This window comes from Tenrec ecaudatus, chromosome 10 (assembly GCF_050624435.1).
Source record: "Tenrec ecaudatus isolate mTenEca1 chromosome 10, mTenEca1.hap1, whole genome shotgun sequence".
In the NCBI taxonomy this organism is placed as follows: Eukaryota; Metazoa; Chordata; class Mammalia; order Afrosoricida; family Tenrecidae; genus Tenrec; species Tenrec ecaudatus.
This window is the reverse complement of record NC_134539.1, coordinates 105,064,897-105,083,988: the sequence shown is the minus strand read 5'-3', so window position 1 is coordinate 105,083,988 and position 19,092 is coordinate 105,064,897. Positions and strand designations below refer to the sequence as shown.

At 54.2% G+C, this 19,092-nt stretch overlaps 2 protein-coding genes across 7 annotated transcripts; one reads left to right on the top strand and one right to left on the bottom strand.

Moving 5' to 3' along the window:
- Positions 1–214: 214 nt before the first annotated feature.
- Positions 215–12,449, bottom strand: PLD2 (phospholipase D2). 6 transcript variants are annotated; one of them, XM_075561106.1, is made up of 25 exons: positions 12,299–12,449; positions 11,569–11,678; positions 11,351–11,481; positions 11,102–11,244; positions 10,452–10,557; positions 10,291–10,356; positions 10,097–10,155; positions 9,861–9,953; positions 9,616–9,768; positions 9,060–9,209; positions 6,245–6,328; positions 6,047–6,125; positions 5,193–5,303; positions 4,840–5,010; positions 4,333–4,459; positions 4,038–4,156; positions 3,831–3,944; positions 3,321–3,425; positions 3,039–3,127; positions 2,851–2,964; positions 2,666–2,715; positions 2,040–2,174; positions 1,692–1,845; positions 1,154–1,268; positions 215–937 (listed from the first exon to the last, which is right to left on the bottom strand). In XM_075561106.1, exons 2-25 carry the CDS (start codon positions 11,675–11,677, stop codon positions 713–715), a joined length of 2,802 nt encoding a protein of 933 aa, XP_075417221.1. In that variant the 5' UTR covers position 11,678; positions 12,299–12,449; the 3' UTR covers positions 215–712. The 6 variants fall into 6 exon arrangements, with proteins under 6 accessions (XP_075417221.1, XP_075417219.1, XP_075417217.1 ...); XM_075561104.1 differs by lacking the exon at positions 12,299–12,449 and adding an exon at positions 12,163–12,294; XM_075561102.1 differs by lacking the exon at positions 12,299–12,449 and adding an exon at positions 11,801–12,115.
- Positions 12,450–18,109: 5,660 nt separating this feature from the next.
- C10H17orf114 (chromosome 10 C17orf114 homolog) lies at positions 18,110–18,781 on the top strand. The gene is made up of 2 exons (XM_075561011.1): positions 18,110–18,182; positions 18,612–18,781. Exons 1-2 carry the CDS (start codon positions 18,110–18,112, stop codon positions 18,779–18,781), a joined length of 243 nt encoding a protein of 80 aa, XP_075417126.1.
- Positions 18,782–19,092: the final 311 nt, after the last annotated feature.

Here is a 19,092-nt window from a genome sequence, read left to right as displayed (position 1 = left end):
TCCTAATACCAGGCATCACAGAGTGAAGACCGACCGTCTGCCACCTGCAGCCGGGTGACTAAGCTCCCACTGCTACAATCCCATAGAGCAATGATGGAGGTGGAAGGAGAGGCAAGGGGTGGACAGCTGTGCTCCCCCCACACCCCACCCCAAAAGGAGACATGTGCTCTGTGTGGGCACCAGGATTCTTCAAGGAAGACACAAGCAGACTTTTTCTACACATTTATTTATGAAACGCTTATTGAACTGATACAAAGTTAGTGTCTGTCAGCAGGCTGGTGGAGGGGGGGTTAGTGTAGCCCCTTACCCCACCCCCCATGGGGGCTGAAAAGTCAGCTTTCCCTCCACCTTGGGGAAACAGGCTGGGAGAGCGGCTCTAGGGAGGGTGAGGCCTCTCCTCCTGAAGTTAGTGGCTTGACTCCGGGCATCCTGGCTGGAGTTGGGCTTCTCTGAAGCGGGTCTGAACTGGGAGGCAGCGAGAGAGAGCCCTCTTCTCTGGGCCCCTCTCCTCACTCTCCAGCCTAGAGGTAGGTGTGCCCTCCTTGGCTGCTGTCCAACTTCCTTCTCTGTAACTTCCTTCTCTGTCCCCCTGGGGGATGCCTGCCTTTCCCATGTCTCAAAGGGCCTTGCCCTCAGTCCACGGGTGAGGGGACAGGAGCCTGACAAAGTGGAGCCCAGCAGTTGGTGACCACTCTCCTGCCTGGAGCCTGGGCTAGGTCCACACTTCCAGGGGTATCATGCCCTCCTTGCTGCCAAGTGGGGGCAGCAAAGACTCATCCTCCAGGAACTTGAGGGGGAAGTGGACCAGGTGGCCCTGGACCTTGGTGAGCTCAGACCGGGCCAAGGGCGGGCTGACCGTGGCCAGGGGTTCCACGGCCACATATTCCCGGAGAACCTTCATAGAGCGGGTGGCATTAGACGGCAGGCAGCGGAAGATCTGTGGGAATGGGGAGGCATGGGACACAATCAGGCTTAGGGAGACTCACCTAAGAGGCCCCCACTCCCCTCCCACCATTTCTCAACACCCCCCACATCCACATCGACCCTGGACCTTTGAATCCCTTGATAGTCAATACCCAGAAACGCTCACCCCCTCTTAGGAATAGCTGTGAGCCCTGCATTTCCTCCAGGCTGACGCCCACAAAGTTCCTACCTGCTCATAGATGTTGGCATTGTTCTCGGCTGTATCTTGCCACAATTGGAAGAAGTCATCACAGACGGGGTCTCGGAGATCCAGGTCTGGCCGGGCATCGGCCCCGAGAATCACACTACAGGAGAAAGGGGGTCCCAGCAGGGCCAGAGGAAGAGCCTTAGAGGACCCAGAAAATGCGCTGGTTCCTCTCAGGTCATTCCAAATAGATGCAGCATGAGATGAGACACAGTGTAAAGAAGCCCAGGAGAGTTTTCATCGGTCGCTCCTTTTTGTAAATGCTTTAATTCTATTAAAGATACACTCTCTGCTCCTTTGGCTTGGTTGTGGTTTGGTGCCCCAACCTGGCTGGTCCCTGAAACCAGATTACTCTGCCGACTGGGAAAGCCAGTAGTCCTTGTGAGGCGAACGTGGTAGCCACTACACTACGGATCCCCTGTAAGCCAGTAGTCCTTGTGAGCATCCTTTATACCGGGCTCACAAGACACAGCTCCCTGCCCACTTCCACCCAGTAGCAGCCCCCACCCCAAGCGGGCCATACCTGAAGCAGTGCTTCCGCAAACTCAAGGCAAACCTGCCCGCCTGATACTCCATGCCATCCATGAGGGACGGTTCCATCTCCGTGTCCTCGATCAGCACGGCCAGCTCACTGTCCCGCTTCCCCAGCAAGCTCCTGTCATTGATGTTGGCAGAGCCTAGGGCGGGTGCAGGACATGCTGTGTCTGCCTGTGGTCTGGGGTGGCAGGGACTCCCAGAATCTCCCCCAGAGCAACAGCCCACAGACAACCTTGGCCTCCACCCGCAGTCTCCATCCTCCCGCCCCTTCGGCTCTGTGTCCCTGCCTGGAACTCCTCCATCCCCCCATCCCACACTCCTCTTCAGCACTGACCAATGATGACTGTCCGGTCGTCTGCTATGAGCAGCTTGCTGTGGATATAGATGAGTTCTGAGACCGGGTGTCCAGCCAGCTCCCCGTGTGTGCGAAGCCCACAGATGGACACGTAGTCCCGCCACGCTGTCCCCACTGCACACAGGAGAGAGGGGCGTGTGTGTGTGAGGTGAGAGATGCCCCCTGGCTGTGCAGCTGGTGTCCTATCTCGCCCACCTCCTCGGGTCTCCTTGACAGACCCCTTTCTGCAGGGCAAGACCACCTGTGGTCTCCTGGTGGTGGCATGGTCACGCACTGAGCTGCCTGCCATCCACGCGGTAGGCAGTTCAAAACCCCCAAGGCTCCTCGGGAGAAAGACGGCGCTTTCTGATCCCGTCAGCTGTCACAGGGTGGGACGCCCACAGGGGCTCGCTCTGAGTCAGCCTGGACTCCATGGCAGAGAGTTTGGGGCTGTGGATTCAGAGGCCAACAAGAACGACTGCCTCCCCCCTCCACCCAATTCACAAGTAAAAATTCATTTATTCAGAAGAAGGAAATCATAGCTTACGTCCCTTCATGCTACCCTCCAGGCTTCCAAGTCCCCAACTACCCCAGGCCCAGATGTGCTGCAAGCCCCCAGCACTCACTGGCTGCTTTGAGGCGATGTAGGATTGAATACTCTCCACGACACAGGGTCCTGAGGAAAAGAAATAGGGAGACTGAGGCTTAGGGGGCAGGCGATGAGGAGGTCAGGAGAGAGGCGGACCGTCCATGGTCCAACATCAAGGAATCCGGATGGAGGCAGGAGGCTGATGGATGGCTCGGGGCTCACCTGTAGGTGAAGTGCAGGATGGCCTGGATGGAATTGCCGCCGCCTGTGGAGATGTCGCCCTCAAAGCCGGGGAGCAGGGGCAGAAGCACGTACACCCGGAAGCACTGCCCTTGTCTGGGGGTTGTGATGGGGTCAGAGGAGTGACCTGTCCCCGGAGCACCCAGTCCCCACCTGCCAGTCCCCCTTACTTGTGGGCCTTCAGGATTCTGTCCACAATCTCATCGCCCACCTTGTTCAGAACCGTCCGCCCATCTGAGCAGCTAATGAAGAACTGATTCTGGTGCCGAGATCGAAGAGACAGGTCAGCAGCCTGGCCCCTGCCCTCACCCCCAGCCCCAGCTCCCACCTCCAGGCTCCGGGTCTAGGCCCAGCCCCATCTTTCCCAGTCCTCCGTGACCCTCACAAGCACCCTAAGGCCTCTCTTGGGTCATCCCCTCCCATCCATCACCCCCCCTCCCGCCCAGTCAGACCTCGATGTAAAGGAAGTGCTGGCTCTCTCTGATTGTGTGCAGGTAGGCATTGAGGATGGAGTTCTCCAAGGTCCCTGCTGACCAGCGGTCTACTGACCGCAAGACCTAAGGGAAGGGGTGAGCGGGAGGTGGCAAGGGTGATTATTGGCCCCAGAACGAAGGAATGAGTGGGGTACAGATGCATTCTGAACCTGGGTGTCCACCCAGCTCCCTGTGTGGTGTTCCATCACACTGTCCCCAAGGTGCACAAGAGAGAGGATGCACAAGAGAGGGGCAGATGGGTGTATGATGTGAGAGGTGCCCCCATTCGTTCAGGCAGCAGGTGCCCTATCCCTTCCAAGTTCAGAAGACCTTCCTAGGGTCTCCCTGTCAGACGCCTCTCTGCAGTGAAAAACCACCTGTGGTCTCAGGGCCTTAGCACTAGAGGCACCCAAGATGATAGGCTCCCTGGCAGGGAGGGTGGGTGGCGCCTTGGAAGGGGGCAAAGGAGGGAGGCGTGGGAGCCCTCACCTGCACGGTGGCGCACTGCACCCCGGGGAGAGTGAAGGGGAGCTGGTTTTCAGTGATGGAGGACTTGGGCAGCAGGTAGGGGAACGTGGGTGTCTTGTATCTGGCCTTGGTAGTCTGAGGTGGAGGAAGGCGGAGTCAGAGAGAGGTGGTAAGCCGAACCTGTCTCCTCCCTCTCGACCTCCAGACCCTGAAGGAAGGAGTGAGCACCTTGGTGAAGTTCCAGCGCTGGATAAAGTGCCGTGCAAGGTCCCGGGCGGGGGGGCCGTGGACCACCACCCCAACGTCCCGCCATGGCATCCGGGGCGTGGTCTCCCTGTCAATGAAATCTGGGGGAGCCAGAAGGGTCAAGAGAGAGAAAAGGCCTATCCCTGGAAGACCTTGGCAGTGGGGAGGGAAAAGGGCCTGCCAGACAGAAGGCTGCCCATGCATTGACCCAGTTCATCTCTTCCTCGGTCTCAGCCCCAATTCTGACCCTGCTCCCAGCTCTTGGGAAGGTCCTTACCCTCAAAAGGTCTGTCCAGCTGCACCCAGTCCTTGGTGATAAGATTGCTGTAGTCCTTGCCCAACCAAAAGTGTTGGTTGTGGGAGAGTTCTGGGGTGGCTGAGGCGCTTGGGCATGGGGTGGGAGACTGTAAGAGGAACACAGCCCAGCCAGGGGCAAGGAGAGGGTCATGGGCCACACAGCCAGAAAGCGAAGACAGGAGGACTGCAACATGGATAGACAGACAGACACGGGAGACATAGAGGAAGAATGAAGCAGAGAGAGTTAGACTCCGTACCCCTCCCTTTCGTCTGCATTTGCTATCCCTAGAGGAGTCAGGGATGGGGGAGGGAGTGGAAATAGTGACGGGACTTGGGTATCTTCAGAGGAGGCTCTTGGGATTCCAGAAAGGCTGAGGACCTCTGGAAAGGCCTGGGAAGACTGCAGGGGGGAGGGAGAAGCTGGGGAGGGATGTGGATGTTAAGCGAGCTGAGTTAGGAGGCACGCAGGAAAGCCTTGGGGGATTACCTGAGAGGCAGGTGATGCAGAAGCATCTCCGAGGTCAGTCAGTCGGTAGTGCAAGTCATCCCAGCGGCCATAGGCGAGGTCCAGCCCCCCCAGGAAAGCTACCGTTTGGTCCACCACAAGGAGCTTCTCATGATGGGCCCACAACGTCACCTGATCTGGGTGGCGCATCACCTAGAACAGGTACAACCGGGGCAGCTCGTGAAGGTGGGTTTAGGTGAGGGAAGAGAGCCAAGGTATTGGGAGAGCAAATGGAACGATGAAAGGATGAGCTGCTCCAGGTCAGGCAGGGTGGGGGTTGGCAAAGGTGGTGAGGAGGGTCCCAGGGTGGGAGGGATCTCTGAGGCTTGAGTCACCTTGACATTGGGGTGCAACAGCATCAAAGCCCTCTTGCTGTAACCACTGTTGATGCCCAAGGCCAACTCCACTTCCTTAAACAGCAGGACAGACACACGGACACCTTCCTCCTGTGGAGGGGGAAGACGGGGAGAAATTAAGTCCTAATGCCTGTCCTAGGATGGTCCCCTTCAGCCTTCCCCAAGCCCCTCCTCATTATCGGATTCCTGTTGATCCCTCCACACTGCCTGGAGATCTTGGACTCCCCGCCACTTCCACAGCTGTGAAGCTTGATGGAACATCATCTGTCTGCTCACCCACCTGCCTCCATCCTCCCTCCACCCATGTATCTACTCACTTACCCTCAGCTATCCAGCCAGCAAAAGCCATCTTCCTATCTAGCCACCCACTCACCTAACTGTCTACCTCCCCAGCCTCATCAACACCTGCCACCTCCTTTCCCATTATCTACCATCTACACACTCACCATCCCTTTATCATCATGTAGTCTCCCTTCCATCCAACCGTAGCTACCTTCTACTATGTCCTGTACTGTGATATCAGTCAGCCAGGGTTTCCACTCAAGGAGTACCAGTCTAGTGAGAGAAATAGGCACGTACTCCCTGCCCCTCACCCTAGGTAACACAAGGAAGAGTTACAGGTACAGGTAGAGGGGAGCATGAAGGGCTGTCTGTTCTCATTTGGAAAGGAGCCAGGGGATGACGTTTGCCAGACACTGAGCAAAGATGGGCACATTTCTTCTCCAGGATGCCTCATACTCCCTATATTCTCCCATGCCACAGCCCCTTCTAGCCAAACTCCACCCATAAGCAACACCTGCCACACACCCCTCCAGCCTGGCCACTCTCCTCACCGCCTTCCTCTTGAGCATAATATCCAGTCTCCAGTCGTCGGAATGGGCCGGACGCTTCAGGTAAATCTCAGGACTCAACCTGGGATTCAGGAACAGGGACAAAGGGCAAGTGAAAGCCCCAGACAGCTAGCCATCCCTCCCTCTGAACGGGCTGACCTGCCCACCCCCTCCAGCTCCAGCCTTCCTCCCCCCACTCACCACCAGTCTGTGATGAAAATCTCCTCCCGTGCTCGCAGGATGGCATCTGCCACAGCCGCAAAGTACCCTGCCCCATTCACAAACCTGGGGGGAGGCCAAGCCAAGGGGGTCAGAGGAGCCAGAAGGCAGAAAGCTCTGGAGAGTGAAGACCCAGGACAGTCAAGGGTCAGAGGTGACAGCAGAGTCAAGAGACCCGGAGTGATCAGAGGTCAGAGGGTTCCTTCAGACAATCCAGAGTGGGATGACCTTGCCAGTATGGACCAAGTAAAACTGACAGCAGATTTAATAAACTTAAAAAGAAAAGACAGATTGGGAGGATGTATTACTAACATCACACAGAAAGAGCTCCACCAAATCAGAAGAAAATGACGTAAAAACCAACAGGGGGTGGGGGGGGGGGCGCGGGGAGTGGGAATGACAGTTCACAGGGGGAATTAGAATGCTCATTCATAAGAAAAGATGTTCAGTTTCCCTAGTACACAAGGAAAGTGAAATGAAAGTGAAATGACTCTTTTCTATGCATTGGATTGACCAAACTTCAAATCACTGGTAGCATGTAACATCAGGACAGGGAAAAGTGGGTATTCTCAGACCCTGGGGATATATATCGGGTAGAGCCATTGAAGAGGACAATTTGAGAGTCTTTATCAAAATACTGAAGGAGCGCCGGTAGCGCTGTGGGTTAGGCATTGGGCTGCTAACCATAAGGTCGGCAGTTCAAAGGTACCAGTCGCTCCACAGGAGAAAGAGGAGGCAGTCTGTTCCCAGGAAGAGGTTCTGTCTCGGAAATCCTAAACAGGGTCGCTATGAATCAGAATCTATTCAAACGCAGAGGTGTATATCAAGATATTAAATGTACACAATCCTAGGAATGATGAGGTGTTAGGTGCCGTCAAATTGATTTTCAGTTCTTAGCGACGTCATGTGACAGAATCAGGAGCGCTGCCGGTGCAGTGCTTAAGCGGCTGCTAAGTGAGCATCGGCCATTAAACCCACCAGGTGCTCAGTGGGAGAAAGGTATGACATTCTGCTTCTACAAAGGACACTTCCTGTCCGGTGGCTGTGAGTCAGCGTGATGGATTTGGGCTTTCAGTGACAGAGTAGAGCTGCCCCATGGGGTCTGCTAGAGCGTCATCTTTAAGGAAGCAGACCACCCACTGAGGTTCAAACCCCAGCAGCAGGCTAGTCCTTAACTGTGGCAGCACCAGGCTCCTTAAAGCCAAAACCAAACTCACTGCCATCAGCTTAATTCTGAGTCACGGTGACCCTATAGGACAGAACAGAACAGAACTGCCCCTTTGGGTTTCGGAGGCTGCAAATCCTTCAGCGAGCAGAAAGCCTCATCTTTCTCCCACGGGCTGGCTGGTGCAGTGGATTGGCTGGCCTTATGGTTCGTCCAACACGTACCCACCCCCCTTCTGCCGCCCGGGCTCGTGATATCCTACAGAACGCTTGAGGCAAAGACTGTTCATGACAGCACTTTCCTAAGAGCGAAAAATTGGAAATAACCTCATTGTCTGGTCTCTAAAACAAGTATTAAGTGAGAAAGAAAAAAAAAGTCACAGAATTGTGTACTCTTCTATACGACAAGCAAATACACATATGCATCGTGCTCACGTGAAACAGGCAGAAAGGGATCTGAGAAGCAAGTGAACCCACTGCCTGGGGTGCTTCTGGGGCGAGACGTAGGGGTGGTTGAGAGGGCGTATTGGAAGGGAGAGTGGCATGTTCAGTGGAAGAGGAATTTTATTTACTTTTTCACTCAATGTGGTTCCATATAGTTTAACTTAAAAAAAAAAAAGACAGTCTAGCATGGTGATAAGAACAGGGTCCACTCCCAGACTTCCTGGATTGAATCCTGGTTCCAATGTTTACAAGTTATGTGACATTGGACAGGCCTTGTAACCTCAAGTCTATCTCAAGTCGCCCTCACCATCAAACGCAGATAACAGCTCTGTCTGCCTCCAGGGTGATTATGAGGATTTAATGAGTTCATACAGTTCCTGGCACATCCAGAGTGCTACCTAAGTATCAGCAATTATTCCCTCCTCTGTTTAAAAAAAAGCAACAGAACTCTCAAAACCACCTACACCCCAATAAAATGATTTAAAAAAACCCACCTCCAACAAAAATTCTCCCTATGACTCCCTCTGTCCGTGACAAAGCCCTGCGTGATCAGATGCTGCAAACTCCCCAGGATTCTTCTTCGCCCATTCCTCCTCAAGCTCCAACAACCATCCTCCTCCTCGTTCCTGGAGCTACCAGCCTAGTCCTGCCTTCGGTGTCTGGGCAGCCGCTTCCAATTTCATCATCTTGCTGAAGGTAACCTTGGGGCTTACTGCCTTCTGGAAGCCTGTCCTGACATCCGCAGGCAGAGGCAGAACCAGCTTCTCCTCCTCCACGAGCGTGACTCTGTACCTATCCCTACTAGGACGGGTCACTTTGCTCCATGCTGAATCAGGGGGGTGAAACCAGAGAAGCCTGTTGGGCTTGACACACAGTAGGTGCTTGGAAAATGTTTACGAGATGAGTGAAGAAGTCAGAGAGCGTTGAGGCGAGCGTAGCGAACAGTGGGAGTTGGAAAGGAGAGGAATTTTTAAAAACATTCATAGACGAGAAGACAAGGCTCAGAAGAGTGGGGAGGTCAAAGGGGTCATGGCTAGAAAGATCACAGTGATCAGCATGGTTGTGAAGAGCAGGGGTCAGGGAGAGCAGAAAGGGGTCCCAGGGGTTAAAAGAGAGAATCAATGAGCAGAGAAGACCGAGGGGAGCAACAAGTTCCCAGACATGCTCAGAAGGGACATGAGCATCTCACCACCGGGCCAGGGTCCCAGGCCGGGGTGGAGCATAGCTGTCATGGCGGTGAAGCTGTAGGAAGTCTCGGCCTGGGCCCTGAGCCAGCTCGGTGATCTCCTGGCTCCACCAGCGTGCCTGCCGGTAGCTACTGCACTTGAGAATCAATGACCTGGGCAGGAACAATGAGACGAACCACTGAGCCTTGCCCTGAGCGCCCCCCCCCATTCTGACTAGCACCTCTTTTCCACTACCTTGCTTAGTCTCGAACTCACAACATGACAGGACCAAGCCTTTATTTATCTTATGGTCCCAGCTGGGCATCCAGCCCCTGGTAGTGGACCAGACACTCAGGTTTGTTGAATGAATGAATGAATGGAGTGCCTTTCATCTATTTCAGCGCTTCTCCCAGGCTAATATTCAACCCCTTTTCTCTAAGCCTGGATTCTAAGAGCAGTCTCTAGCATCTGGTAGAAATAGCTTCCTTTCTACCTGGTCTGTCCTGCTCACCCACCCCAGGGCTCCGAGCCTGGCTCCCCACTCACCAGGTGTCCCTCTCCACACCAGCAAGGCCTTACCTGTGGGAGGTGTCGATGCGGACCCCATAGCGGGTCTCCGTGCTCCTTTTCCCCACCTGCACCTCGAAGCCAGGGTCAAAGAGCTGAACAAAGGAGATGACGCCCGTCTCGAGGCACATGTACAGCAGGAAGGAGTCCTTCACCACCAGCCACCTGGAGTGGAAGGGCTCCGTCCGTTCCTCCGGGCCGCTGCTCGCCTTCCTCTCTCCCGCCCACACCGCCCAGCTGCTCAGGCCAGCCCTCACCTCTTGGACCAGCGATAACACACTTGGTCTCGGCCACAGCAGTTGAAACCAGGGACCCGGTGGCCCCCCGAGCGCTTCCGGATGACGCCCTCCCTGTGAGGAGAATCAAGAAGAGAGACCAGATGAGGAGCTGAAACCTCCCAGGCCATTTTGCAGGCCCTTTTCCGGTTATCAGGACCGAGGGAGCTCCTGAGGGATGTTTGCAGACATCTGGATCAGGGGTGTCACACACTCACAGTCCTTTGGAGCCAAGGGCTGGGATAAAAGACAGCTGACTGACTTCCAAGAACTCCATCTGCAGAGGGAGGCAAAGGCTCAGGGGAGAGAACCTGGCATTCCGACCCCATTCACCTGGCTCCTCAGCTCCCTTGGGAGTTACAGGACCCTGGCCCACCTCACATGGGTCGCACATCCAGTCCCGGGGCCTTACCATGGCGTGATAGTTGCGGTAGAAAGACGTGGCCAAGAGGCGGTTAAGGTAATTCTCCAGGTATTTCTGAAGTGGGGGTGGAGGGAAGCGAGAGAAACAGATGGGACCAGAGCCGTTCGCAGCCCAAACCCCTTCCCAGAGGGCCTGGCGTGTGGTGTCACCTGTTTGCTGGCGGCATGTCTGGTGGATCCCTCAGGCCCCACTCGGGGCAGAGAGGGGATCTCTCTGTCGGCTGCATCTCCAGCTGGGGCGTAGGCAACGGCAAAGCTGTGGATGGGATGCCTGAGGGTCAGATAAGAGCCAGAGGCCAGGTGTTCTCTGAAGCATTGAGGTGGCTGTAGAGGGAGGGCAGGAGGCCCAGAGACTGGCAAGAGGGAGGCCCCCTACCCTGGGAAAGGAGACCGCCAAGGACATTTCAGGCATTGAGCCCAGAAAAGATATTGGCATCGGTCCGTGGGCAAAAAGAGCGGGGTAAGAAAAGTTTCCTGGTAACCAGGGGCAGGGGCAGGGTCTGGTGGACCGAGCTGCAGGGAAGAAAGGTTGTGGCTGGGGATGAGAGGGAGGAAGAAATGATGAGGGTGGGGAGTTATGCTTTATCAAGTGAAGGGTGCCTCTGGTGGGACCTTTGGGCTGCTAACTGAAAGGTTGGCAGTTCAAATCCACCCTCGGCTCCCAAGGGAGCAAGGTGAGGCAGCCTGCTTCCATACATATGCAGAGCCCTGGAAAGCCTGTGGGGGCAGTTTTACTCTGTCCTAAGGGTGCCTGTGAATCGGACTCAACTCGGACACCACTCGGGTTAGGGTTGGGTTACCGGGCCAGTGGGAGCAGACTCATCAGGACTTTGTGCCGCAAGAGGTCCCGATGCAGCTCCTGGAAATGGCGGAACTTCTTCTTGGTTGTCCAGGTAAAGTCACCGTGTGTCAAGCGGACAGAATAGAGGGTGCACGTTCCCACCTGCAGGTACGAGGAACTGAGTCGGTGTGCCCCACCCCCCCCTTGGGTGCCAGGCTTCCTCTCTGCCAGATCTCCCTCTCCCCACCTCCCAGGCGGGCCCAGCCACCTTGGATCCACTCGTGTATCTTTCCGTGCCCACCACCTGGGCTGTGATGGGGACCCCAGGAGCGAACACAGAAGAGCGCATCTTCAGAGGCTGAAGGTCATAAATGGCCAGGAAAGGATGCATCCGGTCAGCTGGGAAGAGAGAAAATGCAAGTGTAGATAAGGGGCCGAGCTCCCTCCCCGTTCCCCTCGCCCTGCAGAGGGCTGGATTCTGTATACCTGGGTCTTCCCCCTCCTGCAGGGTGTCCACTTCATCGGGTTCCATCTGTAGTTGACTTGAGTCCAGGTCACCCCCGGTAGAGAACAGGCTCTCTGGGGTCGCCATCATCCTAGGAAGATAGGGAGGCTTCAGGGAGGTGACCTGCGTCGAAAAACTCTGTCCCCCAGCCCGATCCCCACGGACCACCTTCCACAGATCTTCGTCTTCCCCACCCGCAGGGGTCCCGCTGACCCCCAACCCTCAATATGGCCGGATCCGTCTGCAGTGCCTGCCGAACCCGCTGTCATCCATCTCCCTGTCTCAGTCCTTCATCCTAAACCAGGACGCCGCCGAAAGGCACCGAGGCCGCCCTGGGTGGCTCCAAACTGGGACAGAGCAGAAGCTGGGGCAGGAGGGGCCCCCCAGGCGTTGCCAAATCAGCTGCGAGACCGGGTCCCAGCTGGAATGAGGAAGTTGCGTTTTCCGATTTCGGGAGCGAAACCCTGAAATCTGAGAGTCCGACCGAGTGCCCAGGCCCGGGCCACCCGAGTCCATCCCGTCCCCGCCCGATTTCCGGGCCCCAAGTCCCCGCGGCGCCCCTCTCGGGCCCTCACCCTGGCAGCCCGCGCCGGCGCGGTTCCGAGCAGAGGGAGCGGAGCGGAGCCGGCGCCCGAGCCCACACCCCAGTGGGCCGGGGCGGGGCCCGGGCTCAGGGCCTGCCCTCGGGGGCGGGACGGCCCCCAGCCTCACCTCCTGAGGATTCGCGTCTGTCTCGGTTCGCCCGGTCGGTCTGTGCAGCCGGTGGCCCGAGGGGGCCCCCTCTGCCCTGGGGGCCGCGCGGCCCTCCGGTGGGTCCCGCTGGCGACTGTCCGCCCGTCTGCGCTTCTGCCTCGCGCCGTCCGTCGGTCGGTCGGTCCGCGCGGGCCCTGCTGCCGCCCAGTGGGCGCTCCTCGCTGCGCACATTGCTGCGCTCGGGCGCCGGCTCCGCACGCTCGGTCCTGGGCGCGGCCGGGGCCCCCGGCAGACGCGCGACCGCGACGGGGACCTGCGGGGCCGCCTGCCAATGACCTCGGGCCGGGCCTGAGCGGCGTTTGCCCATGGAAGGGGCACCCAGCGCGGGCGCGCGATCGGGGCTGCAGATGATGCACATGCCTGCGTCCACGCCTTCATTTCATTCACCACACGTCCTGTGCGCACCAGTCTGCGGGCCTGCTCTTGGTGCACCCTTGGAGGAAACAGGAAAACGCCAACCCTAACCTCAGTAGCTCTCAAAAGGCAGCTTTCTGGATCCTTTGATGGCTATCTGGGCTGTTTCTAGCTTCCGGCTAGAGTACAGCCTCTGTGAACACAGCAGGGCCGCTGGTGTGCTGGGGCCTTGTGGACCTATCCACGGGAAGGTTAGCCAGCGTGCCAGCAGGGCAGCCTCATATGAACAGATCGTGGTGCAAAGATGTGCTTGTATTCTCCGTGGTTAAGTAGCTCGGAGCAGAGTGGCGTGGCGGTTACAGCGTTGGGCTGCTAGTCACAGATAACAGCGACTTGGAAACCATCAGCCGCTCTGTGGGAGGAAGGAGAGGCTTTCCACCGCTGTAAAGACTTACAATCTCAGAAGTCCTCAGGGGCAGGGAGCTCCAAGGTCGCTAAGAATTTCGATCCCCTGGATGGCCATGAGTTATTGCTAAGTTGCTGCTCAACTTTATTAGGAGCTGCCAAACTACTTTTCCAAAATGCTTGTTCCGTTTTACATTTCCAAAGGCAGCGGATGAGCCTTGCGTGTGTTTCCCAGCACTGGATAACATCAGTCTTTTAAGCATTAATTAGACATTTCTAATTGGTGTGAAAAGTGATATGCTATGGGTTTGTTTGCATTTCTCCTATGCCTCTTAAAGTTGACTATTTTTCCATGTGATTAGCCATTTGCATATCTTCTTTCATGAAGTGTCTGTACAGTAGTTTGCCGATTTGTTTTTTTTAATCACCATCCTCTTGAATTGCACATTTGTAGTGTATTGTAGCTGCAACTCCTTTATGAGATAAAACTATTGCCGATATTTCCTCCCAGAGTGTGCTTTGTCTTTTCAATTTCCTAATCATAATACCTTTTGACGAGAAGAAAGCTAAGCTTTGATCAATGAGTGACACAGTCTAACAGCAGAATGTAGCCATTAGTGGTAGCTCAGTGGGTTATGCTTTGGGTTGCTAACGGCACGGTGTCAGCTCAGATCATCAGCAGCTCCCCGGGAGAAATGGTGAGGCTTGCTACCCCTGTGAAGAGTTTCAGTCTCAGAAAACCATGAGGGCAGATGTATCCTGCCCTGTAGGGTTGCGATGAGTCAGAATCAACTCGGTGGTAATGAGCATTGCGTGTGTACAGAACAGAACCAAGTGCTCCATAGGAGTTCCAAGACTGTGATCTTTTGGCAGCAGGATGACTTCCGAGGCCCTTCTGAGTCAGTTCTAACTGCCAGCCTTTTGACTAATAGTCGAATGACTCCAGTAGTATCTTACTCAGTAAAGAAATGAATAAACTGTATCATGGTACAGTCACTTTGGAAAACAGTTCGGCAGTTCCTCTAAACATTAAAGACAGATATTATATGACCGAGCAATTCCATTCCCAGGTACATACCCAGAAGCATTGAAAACCACGTCCACCTGTGTAAGATAAGAAAATAATCAAAATCTATAACTTGTCAAGGGTTCATGAGGAGGGGAGGGTGGGGGAGGGAGGGGAAAAAAGAAGAGCTGATACCAAGGGCTCAAGTAGAAAGAAAATGCTTTGAAAATGATGGATGGCTACCTATGTACAAATGTGCTTGATATAATTGGTGTATGGATTGTTATAAGAGCAGCAAGAGTCCTCAATAAAATGATTTATAAAAAGAAGAAAAAGAAAACCACGTCCATGTAAAAGCATGTACACAAAAGTTCATTGTAGCATTATTCAGTTGGCCCCAAAGTAGAAACAACCCCAAAGTCTACCAACTGAATAATAGATAACCAAAATGTGGCATATCCCTACCAAATCCCAAATGAAATCCACTGCCTCCACGTCGATCCCCATTCTTAGGGACCCTGAAGGACAAAGTAAAACTGCCACAAAGGGCTTCCAAGGCTGGAAATCTTGATGGCAGCCTAGGACCTGCCGACCTACCGACCTACCGTTATGCATGGAGTACTTAACCCCAGCCCAGCAGGTCTCCTGATACAATGGAAGATTCTTCAGCCATCAGGAGGAACTGCTGTCTCACAAATGCGAAGTGAAAGAAGCCAGACACAAAAGGCTACATATTCTATTGTTTGACCCATATTTTTTGTATGAAATGCCTGGAAGAAGCAGAAAGTAAGGGCTCGTGAGAGGGAGGGGTGGGGAGTGATTGATAAAGGGTATAGGACTTGTTTTAGAGGTAATTAAAATATATAATTAGTGGTGAGTTGCATCACTTTTTAAATAGTCTATGTCTACTAGTCACAAACCACAAGGTCAGCAGTTGGAAACCCCTGGCTACTGTGAGGAAGAACCATCAATGCGGAGTTCCACTTCCACACAGAGACAGTCTGGGGAACACACCAGGGCCGTTCTACCCCGTCCTACAGGGTCGCGATGAGTCAGAGCTGACTCAGTGGCAGTGAGTTTGATTCGGAAGTGACATCTCAATCAAGATGTCATTAAAAAATACACAAACAGATGAAATTTTAATACATACAATAACATGGATGAATTTTTAAAATATGATGCCAAATGATTCCATTGACATGAAGTTCTAAAACAGGAAAAACTAGCCTATCACGCAAATCCAGTCAGCAGTAGTTTGGTACCAAACCCGACCAAACTCACTGGAGTGGAGTCTGTTCCGGCCAGTGTAGAACAGGCCCTGCCGGTTTCCAAGACTGTAATTCTTTATGGAAGTAGAAATCCTTGTCTTACTTCCTCAGAGTGACTGGTGGAATCAAACTGCTGACCTTGTGGTTAGCAGCCTAATGTGTAACCACTGTGCCACCAGGGCTTCTATGCTGCTTGGCACAGGGAGCTGGGAAAGACTGACTGTAAAGGGAAACACAGAGTTCGTGGGTGACACAAACTTTTAACCCACTCTCGTCTGCTTGCTGCGAAGTTGAAGGTTGGAATCCACCCGAGGGTTCGCAGAAGGAAGAGAAACCACTGATAACTCCGTGGAGCACCGTCCTACGCTAGCGCACATGGGACCACCGGGAGCTGGGGTCAACGGCACAGCAACTGTTTTGCTGGTTTTGTGTTTTATAACTTGGCAAAACTCCTAGGACCATACACTTCAGGCGATGGAGCTTCAGATAATTCGTAGGAAAAGTCCATGATCTCATTTATTTCCCCATGAACTTTTTGGAAGCCCCTACTTGCAGATGCACATTAAAAACCAAACTCACTGCCTTCGAACCCATACTGACTCATAGTGGGCAGGGTAGAACTGCCCCTGTGAGTTTCCCTGAGACGGCAACTGTTTGAAGGGAGGTGGAAAGCCTCGTTTCCCATGTATGCATTACTCCAAACCCCCACTCCCTGCCATGGCAGCAATGCTGACTCAGTGCAACCCCTGGGTTTTCCTGAGACTGTCACTGTACAAGGGAGTAGAAAATCCTGTCTTTCTCCTGGGGAGCTGTAGGTGGTTTCAAACTGCCGACCTTGCAGATCACAACCCAGCATACAACCACTACACCCCCAGGGCTCCTCTGTGTAGATAGTAAGTTGTAGGGAAATTCTTGCTTCAATAAAGTTCATTTAAAAAACAAAAGGCAAACAGATTTCTGAGTTAGGCAGTAGAGGGGAGTCGGCATGCTTCTAACTTTGACCACATCACGGCCCTGAACTGACTGTCAACTCTTAATAACACTAAAGGACAGAGACCTGCTCCCTAGTGTTTCTGAAACTGTACATCTTTACAGTTCTATCTCCTATGGAACATTTGGTGGGTTTTGAACTGTCGGTCTTAACAACCCAAAGCTTCACCCCCCCCCCCCCCATGGTTCCCGATGGCGGCGTTAGGGGAGAGCATTTGCACCGCTTTACTTGAGAGCATTTAGAGTCCCTGGGCAGGGTGCTCTGGCCCTGAGGAGCCCGGCCCGGGCTCTGGTGACCCCAGACCAGTTGAAGGGATGCTTGTCTGCCCGAGAGTTGGTGCTTGGGCAGCCCCGCGTCGGGTTAGCAGAGTAGACTGTGGAGTCTGACTGGCCTGGGTGGGTTCCTGCTCTGCTGGCGAATGCCTGTGTGGCTTTGAGTGTCTTCCCTCATCTTTCAGTGCCTTTGTTTCCCCAAAGATCACTGATGTGATCACCTACGCAAGTCCCTAGCATCTACTTGGCACAGCAAAAATTAGCCAATTACCTCTAACTATCTTCATCAAGGAGCCCAGGTGACTTAGTGATTAAGCACGGGTCCGCTAACTGCAGACCACCAGCTGCTCCTCTGGAGAAAGACTTGGCTTTCTACTCCGGGAAAGCGTTACAATCTGGGGAAATCACAGGGGCAATTCTACCCTGCCCTGCGGGGGTCTCCATTAGTCAGAATTGACTCTAGGGTAGTGGGTTTTATGTTCATAAAAGGGAGTGCTAGCGTATAACCATTGGACTGCTAACCTCAAGGTAAGCGGTTCAAACCTACCAAGCATGCCTGAGGAGGAAAATGAGACTTTCTGTTCCCGCAAAGATTTAGCCTTGGAAACCTATTTTGGGTGCTAAGCGGCTGATTCCATTCCAAGGCAGTGAGAGTTAGGAGTCAGCATCGGGTCGATGTCCAGGAAGCACTGGACTGCTAACCAAAAGGTTGGTGGTTCAAACCCACCAGCCACTCCTCAAGAGACAGATGAGGCTGTTGCTCTTATAAAGGTTTACAACCTCGGAAACCCTATGGGGCAGTTTTACTCTACCCTACGCTGGTTATATCGCTGCGGATCAGAATACCAGATTCCATGGCTATGGGTTTGGGTTTGGTTGTTTTTTTGGTTTGGGTATCTTCTTTAAAAGGGGACCACAGCTACCAGAGCACTCAGTGAGAACATAACATTTCCTTGGCTCGTACAATTTCTTTGATTTACCCTAAAAAAGGAGATAGACTAAGATTTTACATCTTAGGCACCCTTCGATTTCCTTCTAAAATACCAATGAACCCCCAGCAGTGTCTAGTCTGGCACCAGCAAGTGTCTGCAATTACTCTCCTGGATTTCTCTTGGAATGGCTAGCCTAGATTTCCGCTGGACTTGCTAGCCTGGAGGTTCCCTGCATCTGTCTAGAACAGCACCTCTGTGTCTGCCTCTTCCACGCCACTCTTCCCAATATCCCCCTTCTGCTCCAAGGGCGTCTGAGAGGACCCTAAGACGAGAGTGAGTACAGAGAGAGCCCTTAGATGGGGGCACCCTGCTTCCTTCCCCTGCCCCTCCTCTCGCCTTTCTGTCCCCTGGCGCCTGTAATCACCAGGCGGGTCTGAAGCTAAGTGGTAGTTTGCCCATGGTGGGGGGGCCTGGAAGCCACACCCCTCACCCAGGAGCCCTTCTGGCCATTCTCCCCATCGCCATCGCCTCCGTTGTTGCGATGGGTCTGAAGGGGGCATGGTGTTTCCTATGGTGTGGGTGCCGGAGACAGCGGGGGACGGAAAGAGGAGCAGGTATGGGGTGGGGTGGGGAGCATGAGCAAAAAGGGGGACTGCCAAGCAGACAGACAAGGACATTGTGTAGCCAGACAACCCAGTAGAAGGGAAAGGAGAATCTCTCCCTCTGGGTGGGGGTGGACCCTTCACTCCTCCACAAGACTCCCGGGGCCCAGTGTAAACTGAAAGGGCAGAGTCCCTTGTTAAAAAGGAATCAGAATTGCAAGAGAGCATCAGAAAGCATTAAAGCCAAGCCTGGGGCCCTTCTGAGACCACCAAGCGGATCCCACTCCATCAATATCCCTTCTCCCTATTCCTGCTGCTACCACCAACCTGCTCAGCCTCAGGACCCAAGGCATCTTCCTTTGCCTCTCTCCTCAACTAGGGGTTGGCTACAGAGGAACCCTCACCAGAACTCCCTTCTCCCTCCTCCCTTCTCCCTTTCAGGCTTGGATCCAATCGCCTCTTCAGATCTCAGCCCACCTGCAGCCCCCATTGTAACTGAGGGAGGGATACCCTCCCCAGAGTCGGCCAGTGCCTACTTCAGCAGGAAAGCCCGACTCTCCTTTCGCCATCAGCTGCATGATGTGGCCTCAGCCAATGACTCCACCATTTGAAGGGGACCACCAGGGACTGGACCTCTAAGAAACCTGGGGAGCTTTCCCCACCAGCTCCCCCCCAACCCCCGCCCACCTCTCATGACCTTCTCATTAAATATACTCAGACTTGGGAAGTATGCGTGCATGTATCAGCAGGGGATAGAGGGGGGCTAAAGCACAAGCTGGCGGGGTGGGGGTGGGGGCATGGGGGCCGTTTGGGTCATGGGTTGAAGCAGAACGTGTTGCATGGGGTGGAGTGGGCCCAGGGGAGCTGGTGAATATCAGGTAGCTGATCGAATGCAGAGCCAGATGTGGTTAGCAGGAAGTAA